Source organism: Rana temporaria, chromosome 8 (genome assembly GCF_905171775.1).
Source record: "Rana temporaria chromosome 8, aRanTem1.1, whole genome shotgun sequence".
Taxonomy (NCBI): Eukaryota; Metazoa; Chordata; class Amphibia; order Anura; family Ranidae; genus Rana; species Rana temporaria.
Genome location: NC_053496.1, coordinates 50,248,144 through 50,265,795, shown reverse-complemented (window position 1 = coordinate 50,265,795; position 17,652 = coordinate 50,248,144). Strand labels below are relative to the sequence as shown.

Here is a 17,652-nt window from a genome sequence, read left to right as displayed (position 1 = left end):
CCTGCAAGCTAAGCAACAATGAATCATTAGGTGATTTTACCTTAAGCACACTCGTTTGGCAGCCGCAGCCTCTGCTCACAGCTACTCACTGTCACGGTGGTACCCTTCTTCTCCAGGCAGGCACGATCTCAGAGCTCAGCTCATCCCGATTCCCGCAAATCCCGCCCACAATAGCAGGAGAAGCCTGGAGGCTCCACCCCTGGAATGGTCCTTAGTCTTGCTAGAGAGCAGCAGCCGGGAAACTGCTGATGAGCAAGGTAGGGGGGGAGGTGCAGGTGGCGGAGATGTGCGGACAGTGGACAGCAAGTGAAATAGCTGTATGCTGTTCAGACCGCGGCTCTGATTTCCGTAATGCAGCCGGGGACAAGAGCACAGCGGGACAGGCAGCAAGTATGCCCAATGCAGGCTAGGGGGGCAGCAGCTGCTTTGGGCCCCCAACAGTGACAGGGCTAGGGCACTTGTCCCATTTGCCCTGCGGTAAAGACGGCCCTGGCCACAGACCTGGCGCAAATGAGTATCGGAGAAGAACCTCTGCCACAGGCCCTTCCCTAGAACGTAGAACATGAAGTGAATCTTCCTCAATGAATTTAATGCCTGAATCTCCCTCAGGTAATTCTTACTTGGTCACCGATTGACAGGTTGCTGACATCCAACCTCTCAATGTCCGGTCACCTCGATCCCCGATGGATTGTCTAGGCCCTGTTGGATCGCCTGCTTCTCTGGCTCTCCTCAGACTGACTCCCCACCGAACAGCACAACTCGCTTGGGATCTCCTCTCAGATTTTCGGGGACCCAGTCGACCACTGGGGCCCCGCCATAGCTTCAGTTGTCCCAGGCCAACATGGTCCCGGAACCAAGGACATCGCGTAGCAAGTGCGCCCCGGCCTGGTAGGCCATATCGCCGGGGCCCGTGACGCGTGGTCACCCTAAAGGTGAATCCCAGCCATCCTAGCTTCCCAGAGCCTTAGGAGGAGGGGAGGAAGGGAGGAAGGGAAGAGAAGAAAGGAAGGGTGAACCCTCTATCGACCTCCCCGTGGATGCCCTGCCAGAGCAGGGGGACTGCTACTTACCCATCCTGCGAGGACCAGCTGCAGGCATCCTAGACAGACGCAACACCTGCGCGGTTACGGCATGGCTGTCGGCCCGGCACACTGATACCGACATGGAGCCCGGTCATATGTGTGCCCCGGAGCATATAGCTCACCAGTCACCCTTGGAGCAATGGGGCATGTCGTTGATGACCCAGCACGTAGCTAAAAGGTCGACACACGCTTGATGGCCGAAACTGGGGGTACTACAAGGATCTGGGATCCAGCCTGTCACCCAGTCGGCAGTTGATAGTAGATCTCAGGATCAAAAGGTAGAAAAAAGTAGAAAAAAATCCCCAGAATCCATGAGCCCACAGGGAGTCAAGTCCTTCTTCTATGCTAGGCAGAAAAAAACTGAGCTGCAGGGAGAGAGTATGTACCCAGGAGGACCGCCCCCGGGGCGGTACTGTACTGTGTGATGTGTTTTAACACTTAACATGCTGTTTTTCTGCCTAGCCAATCTCCTAAGAGGAGGATAATACCCATATGTCAAGATGCTGCTGTGTCCGTCCATGAACGGAAGAGACAGAGAATGATAATAAAACCTTTATCAGGATAGTGAAACCATAATTAACAACACCATGCTATAATGTACACCATATTTCCTACAACAGGAAACAAAAGTATGACTGTTGCCCTTATGAATATTTTCTGAAAAAATAATAGTAAAAATCAATTTCAGTCATCTTACAATTGCGTATAATTGTGCATTAAAATTGCATGATTGTGTGGCCAAAAATCACCAGTGTGCTCCCAATATTAAACAAAAAAAACAGTTTCTTCTATCCCTAAGGGACTTTGTTGTTTTGACGTCACACCTGCTATGGGCATTCAAAGGGGACCCCAGTCTCCCTGATATTTCATATTCTAGAGCAGCCTCTCTCAACCAGGGTTCCTCCAAAGACTGCTAGGTGTTTCCTAAGCAATGAGCAACTTCTGCCTCTCAGATGAGTACCCACTGATAAATTATGTTTATATGTATTTGTATGTGGGCGATTCTTCTCAATGGTAACACATTTGAGAAGTATTATTCCCAGTGACCATCACAATAATCTACAGTAAGCTGTAGACAGTAATTTTTAGCATGGGTTCTCTGAGCCTGGAAAGTTATTACAGGTGTTCCCCATGTAAAAAAGGTTAAAAAGCTGCTCCAGGCAATGCAGGGGGAGCTAGAAAGTACATATGTGGGTGCGAAAACCCAAAACTCCCAGGTGGACATGAAAAAGCTAGAAATTATGGCAGAAACATCTCACTGTTGGAGTATTCAAAGCAGGTAAAAAGTCCACTGCCATTTCAGGACACCAGGTTTCACTTATACATTAAAACAAAACAAAAACGACAATCAAAATCTCTTTTTTTGTGTACACTTTTCATCTACTGTATTGATTTAAGACTGCTCACCTGCATGTCTTTGCGTATGCATCCCTCTAAATTGTCATCACTAGAATGAAAAATATCTGTAGAATCAGCATACTTCAGGAAGAATGGATAAAGCTGAATTTTGCAGACAGAGAGGCTCATTAGGCCAATGGCTGGTTTTCCATAGGTGTAACTGGAACACATAAAAGAAATCCAGTATAATTAAGTAGTGCATTGGTTAAAAAAAGTGAAGTGATTAAAGTCACTAGTGTATGTCCTGGCATTACCCAAATTTCCCCCTCACCTTCCTGTATCCCTCATCATCAAATATTTTTACTTTTACATTGCTCTTGTAGTGAGAAACAACTTATAGTACTACCTGTGACATTACTAGAAATTTGCACTAATAGGACAGTGTACTGAATGTTTTATTTTTATTATTTTTTTATTTTGCTTGGACATACACCTTAATATGACTTAGTACAGAGAATGAATTTCAGTTAACCTGCATGCATATATTTAAAAGAATGTGAAACGTGTTGATTTGATCCACTTAGCATTATTCTTCCTGCACTATATTACAATTCCAATACACTTGTAGCACCCATATCCTGGGCTGGCTAAATTTGATGTACACACTATATTGTCAAAAGTAGGGATGAGCCGAAAACACCCCCCCTGGTTCGTTACGCAGCAGAATATGCGAAGAGGCAAACAATTTGTTTGAATACCGTTAAAGTCTATGGGACCCAATCGTGAAAATCAAAGGTGCTAATTTTAAAGGTCAATATGCATGGTTTTGTGATAAAAAGTGTTTGGGGACCTGGGAGCTGGTGTCAGAGGGAGGCGGGGTCACCCGCGCATGTCACGGGTGGCCCTGCCCTCAGCTATTTAAGAGCTGTCACCACAGTTGTAGCGTCATTCAGTGGCCGCCTCCCATGGAGGCGGAATCAGATCGTAGCAGCGTTTTATTTATTTTTTCTGTATCCTCGTATCGTTGGGCAAGAATGGATGTATGGAAGAATGGATGATCACTGGAATATTTTTTTAATAAAGGACTTATCCCAAGCTGTGTCTTGTGTTTTTTAAATTTTTGACACTTTTTTTGTGAAATGGTAGGGGTACAATGTACCCCGTTACCAATTCACATAGGGGGGGGGCAGGATCTGGGGGTCCCCTTTGTTAAAGGGGGCTTCCAGATGCCGATAAGCCCCCCGCCTAGGGTTGCCACCTGTCCGGGATTCATCCGGACAGTACAGGTTTTGAAACATGTGCCCAGGTCTCTGCCTGCCTGAGACCCGGGCACATTATTCAGACCCGCCAGTGGCTCCCTGTACCTGTGCCCGAAGCTGTGCTGCCACGGCCCGTGTAGTGTGAGTCTTGTGTTTGGTCCGGTGGATTTCTGCTCCTGCTGCCTGACTGAGTGCGACTACGAGCTCCCCCCCCGCCCCCGCACTGTTATCAAACCTCCATCTGCTCTGTGTTCTGTAGACGGGCAGAGCCTTCATGTTGCCGGGTACTCTTCTCTGGTTGGCTGCAGAAGGGACAAGGAGGTGGGGTTGAAGGCGGAGCCTCCTCATTCCCTGCTGCTCTGTTGGAAAGTGTGCAGAGATTGTGCTGAGACTGGAGCTCAGCATGTCAGTTCAGTTTTTGCCAAGTTAGTATGTCAGTACCAGGGGTCAAGTCCTGGGGAAAAAAGTGTGGGAACTCCCCCATCCATTCCCCCACCAAAATAAAAAATAAATGATACGCTCATATGCATAATTACTAAACCGCATTTTTTTTTAAAGCAAGTTCTTTCTAAATCCCACGATAACTCGCGGCAGACCTCCGCAATGTCTCCTGGGAACAATGACAAAAGCTCCCAGGAGACATTGCGGCATCAAGGAAGTGACGGAATACCCGCACACTACCTGATGAATCCATATACAGGAAGCGGCCAGTAACATAAAGGATGACTAAGGTTCGCCTGCCCCTGACAGTGACTCGAGCTGGGCATCGCCGCTTAGTGAAGGATTGGCTCGGGCGGCTCGGCTGCTCTCGGCTGCTCTAGTCCTGCAAAGGGAACTGCGTTCCTGCTGTGAAAAAAGTGCAGGAACTCCGTTCCCACGCGTTCCCGCAGGACTTGAGCCCTGGTCAGTACTCTCACCTCCCCCCCACCATACACTATACATACAGTCCTCACCACTTTCCCCCCCACCATACACCATATATACAGTTCTCCCCCATATACACACCATCCATATATACAGTCCCCCCCCATACAGTTCTCCCCCCATACACCATCCATATATACAGCCCCCCATATACACAGTTACCCCCCCCATATGTACAGTTCCCCCCCCCCCATACACCATCCATATATACAGCCCCCCATATATACAGTTCTCCCCCCCATATATACAGTTCTCCCCCCCATATATACAGTTCCCCCCCCCCATATACACAGTCCCCCCCCCCCCCCCATATGTACAGTTCTCCCCCCCATACACCATACATATATACAGCCCCCCCATATATACAAATCACCCCCCTAATATATACAGTTCACCCCATATATACAGTTTTTCCCAGATACACCATCCATATATACAGTCTCCCCCATACACCATCCATATATACAGTCCCCCCCATATATTAGTCTCCCCCCATACACCATCCTTATATACAGTCCGCCCCCATATATTATTCTCCCCCCATCCATATGTACAGTCCCCCATATATACAGTTCTCCCCGATACACCATCCATATATACAGTCGGGGGGGGGGAGTATTGGGGGGCAATACACCATACATATATACAGTTCTCCCCTGATACACCATCCTCTACTCTACTAATGCCTTCCACTGATCGTCTGACACCGTCTACTGCTCTACTGGCTAACAGTGTCCACTTTAAAGGTAGGCGATTTTCATATTTTTACTGACATTACTTTTATTATTCTAATCATATTTTATGGGCACACTAATGCTTTTGTTTTATTTAACCAAGCCCCTTTAAGTCCCCCCCACCTGTTGCAATGCAATGCAATTTGCCCACAGCTACTGTTCACCGTAGCACACCTCATTATTACTCTCTTTGGGTAAACCAAAAGGTATCCCAGGTATTTTACATTCCTATAGCATGTACTACAAAAAAATTGCCGTGCGCCACAAAAATGTTCGGGCTTGGATTGAAGAAAAGGTGGCAACCCTACCCCCGCCTGCAGACCCCCACACCCACCGGGCAAGGGTTGTGGGGATGAGGCCCTTGTCCCCATCAACATGGGGACATGGTGCTTTGGACCCCAAAGCATCCTCCCCATGTTGAGGGCATGTGGCCTGGTACGGTTCAGGAGGGTGGGGGCGCTCTCTCGTCCCCCCCCCCTCTTTTCCTGCGGCCTGCCATGTTGCGTGCTCGGATAAGGGTCTAGTATGGATTTTTGTGGGGAACCCCACGCCATTTTTGTTTTTTTGTTTTTTGGCGCAGGGTTCCCCTTAATATCCATACCAGACCTAAAGGGCCTGGTATGGAATTTGGGAGGACCCCCACATTTTGGTTCAGGGTTCCCCTTAATATACATACCAGACCCAAAAGGGCCTGGTAATGGACCGGGGGGAACCCACGCTGTCTTTAATGACTTTTATTTGTATTGCGGGACCCGACAATTCATTATAGCCGCGAACGGTTTTAAATACTTTTTTCCTTTAGAAATTTCATTTTGCTGTAGGGATATTTCTAAACATGGGAAAAATGCACTACTTTACAGGCATACTATAGACACCCCCCCCCACCCCAGGTACGAAGTTTAACCACTTCCATACAGGGCAGTTATACACACATCCATACCAGGCCTATTCTGGCACTTCTTTCCTACATGTACAAATCATATTTTTTTTGCTAGAAAATTACACAGAACCCCCAAACATTATATATGTTTTTTTAGCAGACACCCTAGGGAATAAAATGACGGTCATTGAAACGTTTTATCTTGCACGCCATTTGCGCAATAATTATTAAACGCCTTTTTTTTGGAAAAAAATTGTTTCATGAATTAAAAAAATAACAAAACAGTAAAGTTAGCCCAATTTGTTTGTAAAATATGAAAGATGATGTTACACCGAGTAAATAGATACCTAACATGTCACGCTTTAAAATTGCGCACACTCATGGGATGGCGCCAAACTTCGGTACTTAAAAATCTCCATAGGCAACGCTTTGAAATTTTTTACAGGTTACCAGTTTAGATTTACAGAGGAGATCTAGTGCTAGAATTGTTGCTGGCGCTCTAACGCACGCGGCGATACCTCACATATGTGGTTTTAACGGCGTTTACATATGTCGGCGGGACTTGCGTGTGCGTTCGCTTCTGCGCGCGAGCTACTGGGGACAGGGGCGTTAAAACATTTTTTTTTTATTTCTTTTTTTTTTTTTACATATTTATTTCTTTTTTTACACTTTTTTTTATTTTTATTTTTTTATTCCTATTACAAGGAATGTAAACATCCCTTGTAATAGGAATGTGTGTGACAGGTCCTCTTTATAGAGAGATGCGGGGTCAATAAGACCTCACATCTCTCCTCCAGGCTGGAAAGCATGAAATCGGTGAAAAAAAATTCACCGATCTCATGCTTACGGTTGCTTAGCAGCCGCAATTGCGGCTTTGTTTACTTACGGGGACCCGGGCGTGACGTCATCACATCGCGCCCGGGTCCTCCAACGGTCATAGAGATGACTGGTGACCATCTGGTCACCAGTCATCTCTATGCTTCCTGCCAGCGCCGGACGATTCGTTCTCCGGGCCCCCGATGTCACGGGAGAGCCCGGAGAAGCACCGGATGGCGGCGGGAGGGGGGGATGTCCCCTCCCGCTGCCTGTAAGAATGATCTAGCGGCGGAATCGCCGCTATGATCGTTCTTACGTTGTGCAGAATCGCCGGCAGGAGAGAAGGATATCTGAATGATGCCTCTAGCTGCAGGCATCATTCAGATATCCACCCGGAAAGCCCAGGACGTCATATGACGTCCTCCTGGATCGAGGAGGGGTTCCTGCCGCCGTCATTTCACAATGACGCGGTAAGGAAGTGGTTAAAGGAATATTGTTTCACTTTAAGCATTATTAAAATCACGTCCCTCGAAAAAGTCAGTTTTTAAAAAAAAAATTTGCATTGATACATGTCCCGTAGGGCAGGACCCAGGTCCCCAAACACTTTATGACAATAACTTTCATATTAACCTTTAAAATGAGCACTTTTGATTTTTCACATTCGTGTCCCATAGACTTTAACCACTTCCCGTCCGGGAAGTGGTTGTGTTATCCTGACTGGACGTCTATTGACGTCCAGCAGGATAACAAGCCAGGCGGGTCTCCTGACAGGGGGGGTTCGCGCTGATTGTTTATCAGCGCAGCCCCCTCTAGGATGCCCACACTGGACCACCAGGACCACCAGGGAAGGGGGCAACAATAAAAAAATTAGCACAATAGATGCCAATCAGTGCCCACAAATGGGCACCGACTGGCACAAATTAGTAAACAAGTGATGTCCAGCAATGCCATCAGTGCCACCCCTCAGCCTCCATCAGTGCCACCTCTCAGTGCCCATCCATGCCTAGTGCCCACCCATCTGTGCCACCCATAAGTACCCATCAGTGCCACCCATGAGTGCCGCATACCAGTGCCACCTATCAGTTTCCATCAGTGCCGCCTCATCGGTGCACATAACTGAAGAAGAAAACTTACTTATTCACAAAACAATTACAGAAAAAAATAAAAACTTTATTTTTTTCAAAATCTTCGGTCTTTTTTTTTAGTTGTTGCGCAAAAAACAAAAAACGCAGACGTGATCAAATACCACCAAAAGAAAGCTCTATTTGTGGGAACAAAATTATAAAAAAAATGTTTGGGTACAGTGTAGCATGACCGCGCAATTGTCATTCAAAGTGCGACAGCGCTGAAAGCTGAAAATTGGCTTGGGCAGGAAGGTGCGTAAGTGCCTGGTATGGAAGTGGTTAACGCTGTTCGCGTGTTCGAATTTGCCGTGAAAACCCCAAATTGTTCGCTATTCGGCAAACACTTAAGTTTGACTCGAACATCAGGCTCATCCCTAGTCAAAAGTATGGGGACACCTGCCATTACACAGACGACTGTTAATGGAATCCCAGACTTAGTCCATAGGTTTCAATATTGAGTTGGCCCTCCCTATAACAGCTTCAACTCTTCTGGGAAGGCTGTTCACAAGGTTTAGGTGTGTGTCTATGGGAATGTTTGACCATTCTTCCATAAGGGCATTTATGAGGCCAGGCACTGATGTTGGACAATAAGGTCTGGCTTGCACTCTCCGCTTTAATTCATCCCAAAGGTGTTCTATCGGGTTGAGGTGCAGGACAGTCAAGCTCCTCCACCCCAAACTTGCTCATTCATGTCTTTATGGACCTTGCTTTGTGCACTGGTCCAAATCATTTGGTGGAGGGGGGATTATGGTGTGAGGTTGTTCTTCAGGGTTTGGGCTTGACCCCTTAGTTCCAGTGATGGGAAGTCTTAAAGGGGTCGTAAACCCTTGTGTTTTTCACCTTAATGCACACACATTTGGCAGTCATCGGCACCCCAGCCCCCCATTTTACTTACCTGAGCCCCATATTTCCCTCTGTGGAGATGCGCTGTCCCTCTCTGCACAGGGTCATGGCTCTTGATTGGATAGATTGATAGCAGCGCAGCCATTGGCTCCCGCTGCTGTCAATCAAATCCAATGCCGTAGGCACCGGGGGGCAGGGATGACGAGGACGATCGGGGCTACTCTGTACAAAACGAGCTGCACAGTACAGACAAATATGACATGTTTGTAAGTCTGTTTTTTTTTTTTAATTTAAAATAACAATCACTTTAAGAATGAGACCTAAGTAAGGGTTCACACCTGTGCAGTGCGGGACACTGAATGTGAATCAGATAGGAATCGCACTGCATTCCTATGCGATTCTTTGTAGTACGATTTGAGCCAATTCATTTTGTATGAGCTCAATTCACACCACACTGCACAAGATCATGGGGACTAAGCTCCGAAGGTTGAAATGAAACACAGTGGGGGCATGGCCTGGTCGGAGTCCAGGCTGAGGTTACCACTCCCACATTACCTCAGGGATGGAATGGATGTGCGTCATAGGGAGATCTTTCTTTACCATAAGTTATAATAGGGGTCGGGGCGAGCTCCCTCCTGAACCAGCACTCCCAGCAGTGGACTCTTAGGAATTACACCCCTTCTAGAGAGCCTGAGTGGCCCACGATGCTGGTCTTTGGGTCACAATCAGTGCCACCTGTCACAGCCCATCAGTGCTGCATATCTGTGCCCATCGGTACAGCCTATCAGTGCTCATCAGTTCAGCCTATCAGCACACATCATTGAAGGAGAAAAAAGTACTTACGTGTAAAATTTTATAATAGAAACTAAGAAAAACATTAGGTTAAAGGATAAGTTCACCTTTGAAAACATGTCACATGTTGCACACATTTTTAGGGTTGAACGTGTAACATGTTTCCACTCTTGCAAAGTCTCCCCGATCAACTGGATCTAGTGACATCAAGTGGAGGATCTTCTCCCTGAACTCGCTGTCACCATTTAAAAAAATCTATAGAGTAGTCCCTGTACACCACCATTTGGGTTATAAGAAATAATTGGATATGAGGAAATGTTAATCTATGGAGTGGCTGTTCACATGAAACATGCATCCCCACATGGAAATGTTATCTTATAAATAGGAGAATGTGGCTGTTCTGGCACTTTAATATTAAATAAAATATTAAACTTTGTTTTCATTTTATTGATTTTCATAAAAAGGCCCACTAAAAACCTCAGCACCAGGCCCATTATGCTCTCAACCAGGCCCTGCCTTTGCTGGGAAGATTCACTGTTTTTAGCTGTCCTGTTTACCATTATCGTTGAAAAACTTTCCTACCCGCCCATGGTCAAATGACATCCACAGATGGGATCTCCCATCCTGGGTGGACGTTATATGATGTCCTGGGCTTCTAGGGGGTGCGCGTGTGCTCCGTGGCCGCGATGTGGGCCACATGGCATTAGTAAAAATCAACCCACATGGCATCAGTAAAAATTAACCCACATGGCATCAGTAAAAATCAACCCACATGGCATCAGTAAAAATCAACCCACATGGCATCAGTAAAAATTAACCCACATGGCATCAGTAAAAATTAACCCACATGGCATCAGTAAAAATTAACCCACATGGCATCAGTAAAAATGGTGGCACAGTGGCTGCGTGTGATGGGCACAGTGGCGACAATTAATGGGCACAGTGGCTGCGTTTGATGGGCACAGTGGCTGTGTGTGATTGGCACAGTGGATGCGTTTGGGCACAGTGGCGACAATTGATGGGCACAGTGGCTGCGTTTGATGGGCACAGTGGCTGCGTGTGAGGAGCACAGTGGCGACAATTGATGGGCACAGTGGCTACGTTTGATGGGCACAGTGGCTGCATGTAATGGCACAGTGACTGCGTTTGGTGGCACAGTGAGGCTGCAATTAATGTTTTTTTTTTTCTTTAGTCAGAGAAGGCAAGCTCAAAATAACCAAAAAAATTTAAACTGCTATTTTTTATTTAAAAAATTATGGTCACCTCAGGCTGAGGTGACCATAATTTTTAAAATAAAAAATAGCAGTTTAAAAAAATGTTTGTTATTTTGAGCTTGCCTTCTCTGACTAAAGAAAAAAAAAAAAACATTGAGGTCCTCAGCTCAGTCCAACACCCCCCCCCTCCACAATACACAATACTTTCTTACTTTTTACAGTCTCTGACTTGTCTCTGTCTTCTTGCAGACAGTTTTTTACTGTAGGCAGGCCAGGCCCAGGCGCAGCAGCAGGCTCCTCGTGACTTGTCTGTCTTGTTCTCTGGCGCCGACAGTCACTCTCGCTCCCTTCTCCCTCTCTCACCTCTCACCTCCGGCTGCCGGCGTGACGTGACGCGGCGCACGTCGGTGGAATGAACCAAATCAATCCTCCATGGGGGGGGCGAGGAGACGCACAGGAAAGGGAGCCAGCCAGGAGCGCACGCGGCAGCCAGTGAGTCGGCGCCAGCGGGCACACGGTTTAGTGACTGCGCTGTCACATCTGGGGGGGGATTTTACCATACCTGTCCCCCCCCGCATTATTTCCTGGGGGAGATGCATCCCCCCCGTCCCTCCGGTTCCTACGCCCATGCCGCCGGCACCCGCGATTGCCCGTGATCACGGCAGGACCGTGGATCTGTGTGTGTAAACACAAAGATGCACCCCTTGTCAGAGGTGAGGAGACCGATGTGTGTTCCCAGTACAGACGAAAACAGATCGGTCTCCTCCCCTTGTGAGTCCCCTCCCCCTACAGTTAGAATCACTCACTAGGGAACATATTTAACCCCTTCAGTGCCCCTAGTGTTAATCGCTTCCCTGACAGTCACATTTATACAGTAATCAGTGCAATTTTATAGCACTAATCGCTGTAAAAATGTGAATGGCCCCAAAAATGTGTCAAAAGTGTCCAATATGTCCGTCGCAATGTCACGGTCACAATAAAAATTGCAGATACCCGCCATTACTAGTAAAAAAATAAAATAAAAGTGCAATAAAAAACTATCCCCTATTTTGTAGATGCTATAACTTTTGCGCAAACCAATCAATATACGCTTATTTAAAATTTATAGCAAGTTAAAATAAGCAATACAATTCTTATTAATTACTACAGCAGCGCTAGTTGTCACTACAAACTGTGACCCCTCTTTCCTATGACCATGCATAGAAGGAAATGTTCTTAAGATGAAGGGATATAAGCAAGAGTCCAGTGAAGAAAGTGCTTTATAAAGAATGGTGAGCTCTCTGCTGCAGGTGACATCAAATGTGCACACTCCACCCTTCAGGCTTCTCCCGTGTCAATCTCCCCTCAAGGGTATCTACTCACCAAAAGGTAGAGTTCAACAAGTTCTGAACCTCTGCTCTATCCAACTTCCTCCAACTCCAAAGCCAGCAGTTAATCAGCATGCTATGCTCCTTTCTTAACCACTTCAGCCCTGACCATTTGGTTGCTAAATGATCGCCCACACTTTGAGATTTGGCACTGCGTCGATTTAATGAAATTGACGTCCTTTTTTCCCGCACAAATATAGCTTTCTTTTGGTGGTATTTGATCACCTTAGCGGTTTTTATTTTTTGTGGGACACACTGAGAAGCGTCTCCTTCCTCCCTCCAGTCTTGTGACCTGACTGGAGGGAGGAAGGAGACGCTTCTTAAATCGACGCAGTGCCGAATCGCAAAAAGTGGCCGGTCGTTTACCAACAAAATGGTCTGGGCTGAAGTGGTTAAGAAAGGAGCATAGCGTGCTGATCAACTGCTGGCTTTGGAGTTGGAGGAAGTTGGATAGAGCAGAGGTTCAGAGCTTGTTGAACTCTACCTTTTGGTGAGTAGATACCCTTGAGGGGAGATTGACACGGGAGAAGCCTGAAGGGTGGAGTGTGCACATTTGATGTCACCTGCAGCAGAGAGCTCACCATTCTTTATAGAGCACTTTCTTCACTGGACTCTTGCTTATATCCCTTCATCTCAAGAACGTTTCCTTCTATGCATGGTCATAGGAAAGAGGGGGTCACAGTTTGTAGTGACAACTAGCGCTGCTGTAATAATTAATAAGAATTGTATTGCTTATTTTAACTTACTATAAATTTTAGATGTTTTGTGTTTTAAGCGGCTGCTGACACATTTTAAAGAATGATAAATGGTAATATTTAATCATTAGTTTTCTGTTATAAATACCTTTTAGCCCATAGCGCCGAGATAGTGGAAGTACTGTAGGCCTTGATCTTCACTATATTTGTCAATATACGCTTATTGTGTATTATTATTTTTTTTAAATTGTGATATTTATTAAATCAAAAAGGAAAAAAAAATGTTTTTTTTCAAAATTGTCGTCCTTTTGTTTATAGCACAAAAAGTTAAAACCGCAGAGGTAATCAAATACCACCAATAGAAAGCCCTGTTTGTGGGGAAAAAAGGACATCAATTTTGTTTGTGAGCCACGTTGCACGACCGTGCAATTGTCATTCAAAGGGCGACAGCGCTGAAAACTAAAAATTGGTTTGGGTAGGAAGGGGGTGAAAATGCCCTGTATTGAAGCGGTTAAAGTAAAAGAAAACCTCACATTTTTGGATGTCCCCATTAAAAGTAATAGAGGGGGAATCTTCCAATGGGAACACTAGTTCTGGTGACCTGGGGGTCCCCAAAGGATTCCCTTAATTTGCATACATTTCCTCTCGCTTCTTGCTTTGGCTGTGGGGCCGGTAGTAAAGATAAATCTCCCCAATGGGACACAGAGGGCAAAAAAAATTATAAAAACCGAAAGGAGTTATAACCTTCCCTTATTATATCCAAAAAGAAAAGAAAAGAAAATTGCCTAGAGTTCTACTTTAGAGCAATATCATATGCATTACAAATTAATCACACTCACCTACTACATGCTTTGATAGTTACAGCCTCTTCGGTCATTGCATTCAGTATAGATGGAATCTCAATATTAATGTCAAATCTCTTTAACACTAAATGGAAATATAAATATGACATGATCTGCATAAAACTGCTATATTGATTTTGAATTCAGTACGCCAACATAACACTGATATTTCAAGCTGAACTCCAGAAATTCAGCAGTCACATTCAAAAATACATTGGCTTACTATGGTGTGCATCTCACCTCATGGACTCATCACTTTAATTTAAAATGTACACTTTAACTGAGCACCTGGGGTACAGCTATCTATACTCTCATACTGGATGTTCAGGTCTCCTGCCGAGTCATGTGCATTGTGCATTCACTCTGCCTGTGCCTCCTCTCCTCTTGCTCAGTCACAGAAGGCTTTGTATTATGTAAATCCCTTCACAAATTGCAAAGCCTTCTGTGAACAGTCAACATGGCAAAGGCGGACAGAGTGGCTGCTGTGTGATTAAGCAGCATTGCTCCTGTCAGAGCACGAGTATAGCAATAGCTGTACTCCAAGCACTCAGTAACACTGTCAGCTGTAAACAAAAGAAAAGTCCACAAGGTGGGATGCACCTTTTAAGTCAGCATATTTTAGAAGGTCACACAAATTAAACTTTAAATTTAATTCAACTTTATTTTTGGGTTGAACCCCCCTTGTACCCAATATTCCATTGCTACTAGGATGTCATAATAGCAATGGAGTTGATTTACAAAATTTAGTAAGGGCCGTGCACTTTGCAAAATTAATAAAATGTTAACAAAGTGAATACCTAATCAGGTACTAGGGAAATAAAAAAAATAGGGCTTTTGTGATGCTTCGGACTCTGGGGTAAAGCGAAACTTTACAGTAAGGGGGTCTCTGGTCACCAGAGCCCCCACCCTTTCACACACACACACAAAGTCCACAGAGCACTCCTTTACCAGGGCTTCTGCCTCATGCACTTTTAGATTCTGTGTTCTGGAAGAAAATCTGCAGCTTCTTTTTCCTATGCAGTATTAGATCAAAATTCAACTACTGACATGAATATCACGTGCAATACTAAAACACAATCCAACCAATCAAGCATGTTCCATAACATTCAAGGTTGAATAAAAGTATTTTTATAGTTCTTATTGTCCTCTAAACAGCATATTCTACCTTTTATGCTCAAAATGAACCACTGCACACATGACCACCACCAGGTGTGCTCTCATCTCAACCTCACATACTATGTTTTGTCAAAATATATGTTTTTTTGTCCCTTACTCTGGAGCGTGGGTGATGCTCAAATGTATCCTCTTTTTAATCCAAAGACATCCTCAAATGGGTCCCCACAAGTTGCGTCCTTGATCTTTTGTGGAAGATATCGGAGTTATTGGAGTTGAGTCTTTGAGCAGAGTACTACACCATGATGTCCACATGATCCTTTCCATCCCAGGAAGCATGCTGGCATTCTGGTCACATGTGGGGCATACAGTAAACACCTGCTGGAGTCTTCTTATTCACTGTGCTAATGATCTTATACAGTCAGCTAGTCTTCTTTGTTGCAGGCTGGCTGTGCATTCTTCATCTGCCTTAAAGAGTTCCACCTATTTAAAAGTCAGCAGCTACAAAAAGTGTAGCTGCTGACTTCTAATAATCAGACAGACACTAACATGTCCCACGGTCCAGCAATGCGAGTGCACAAAGCCTCACTCCTCTCCCCCTCCTCTCTGCGGCGCAAAAATTCTAACTGTGGGTGCCTGGCTGTGGCTTCACAGCCAGGTGCGCAGTAAGTGCTGTCAATGGCTGGACAATCTCCTGGGACCTGTGACATGTCCCAGAAGATAGCAGGGAGGTTGGGGGAGAGGTGAACTTCCTTCCGATGCCGCAGTGCCAGGGGTGTAAGTGGGAACTGGGTGCCTGTAAAAACTGGGTACCCGCTCCCCCCCAACAAAAACGATATGCCAAATGTGGCATGTCAGGGGGTCACCAGCACTTTAAGCGGAAGTTTCATTTTTGGGAGGAATTCCGGTTTAATAAAGTCCTTTGCAATTTGCTTCTGGAGAAGACATATTACAGTTTATGTCCAAGCTGCACTGATATCAGATGTTTATTTAAAAAATTACAGAGGGTATTTAAATCCAATATGAGATGAACACCACCCTAGGGTTTCAGAAATGTAAACTGGTTTAGGTAAAAACCTTGAATTTTTTTGTTCGAGGAGCGGGAATAATAACCCCCTGGTTCAACAACCCCTGAATAGCTGGAAAGTGGTCAGTCCAAGTTTGCTGAGAAATGAGAAGAGCAAAGTCAAGAATTGAGGTGGAAGGCAGAGGCAAAACTCTATTTTGTAGCCTTTGGATACTACCTCCTACTACCTCCTGCACCCATGCATCAGCAATGCGCGTTTTAGAATATTGTCCGCCAAAAAGCCAAAAAAGACTATATCCCACAAAGTATAGGCAAAATAAAGCCTTCTTCCACTATTGCTCCACTGACCAACACTAAAAACCATAGCACCACGTGGAGCTGGGCAGAAGGAAAGGTTATTCAAGACATGACTTGGCTAGCATTCAGTGCCATGTCACACACAAATAAAATGCAAAAAAGGGTCAACACAAATGACAAGCTGAGTATCAACACCAACATCTGCCAGACCCTTGCTTTAGTGAATTAGACCAGTCAGCCAAAACCTGGTAAATTATTGCAGATAAGGGCATGGGTTGAAGGGCTGAGAGCACCAAGCAGTAGATGAATTGAGCAATTGCTTCCTACTTCTTTTCAGTAAACAGCCACTTTCAGTAAATAATCCATATTGTATCATGCTTCCTGCTTCCAGAAGCTGGGGTGAAATATGTGTAAATCTACCAAAAACACTGAATAATTAACTTTTTTAGATGCACCAACCCTTTCATTTTCTTTAAGTAGGTATACTAAAACAGGCCTCAATCTTCACTTTTATTGATAATTAGTCATAAGACCATCAAATTGTCAAAAACAAAAGTAACAAATTAAAACATCAACATACAAATTACTTATAATGCAAAGGGACCAATAATGGCTACTCTTACCATATTCAGACACAGAAAACTTTTTTTTGTAGGTTCCAGGAATGTTTATTATGTAATCTCCAAGACTAAGCTCATTTGCCAGAGGGAAGCTAAGGGAAGCAATTCCTTGATTTGGAGTGACATCTAACCATTGTGCAATGCGATTGTTATCTGGATCCTGTGAACAAACAGGTAAGAGCTTGAATCATTCTAACCACAGACCACCGTGAAGGTTTTTAGCTACCATTGTGTCATTCCCTTGCACAGACTGATTATCTTTAGTAATGCTCCAAAGATGGTATGAGATCCAAATTATGTATTAGCAGGCTGGTTGTATCCAAGTCGATAAATTTGGGTACAACCAGCATATCATATATTTCATGCAATTATTGCCAGCATCTATAAATCAAAAAACAAGAAGGGGAAAAGGGGGAGCACTCACATTTGCCACATCCGTAAATATTGAAGAAAAAAAGGGAACAATTACTCGAGAAAACGGTAATTGATGGTCGGATTTTGGAGGCAAGACGGGAATATTTAAAAAATTATAGATTTTATTACAAAATAAGAAATTTAACAAAAGACAATAAAGACATTAAAACCATATAATATATATGGACAATATCCTCTGTGCATCGTCTACATGTTTCGCCGTTGGGCTTCCTCAGGACGAGAAGAGATTTCACAATTTAAAGATATATTT

At 44.8% G+C, this 17,652-nt stretch overlaps 1 protein-coding gene across 1 annotated transcript in view; it reads right to left on the bottom strand.

Annotated features, from left to right (window-relative positions):
- LOC120910398 (alpha-2-macroglobulin-like protein 1) overlaps positions 1–17,652 on the bottom strand; it is a 268,848-nt gene that overhangs the window by 210,365 nt on the left and 40,831 nt on the right. The window contains exons 6-8 of the mRNA XM_040322155.1: positions 16,971–17,127; positions 13,908–13,995; positions 2,490–2,640 (exon numbers count right to left, since the gene is read on the bottom strand). Coding sequence (XP_040178089.1) covers positions 2,490–2,640; positions 13,908–13,995; positions 16,971–17,127 — 396 coding nt within the window. The remainder of the gene's footprint in view (positions 1–2,489; positions 2,641–13,907; positions 13,996–16,970; positions 17,128–17,652) is intronic.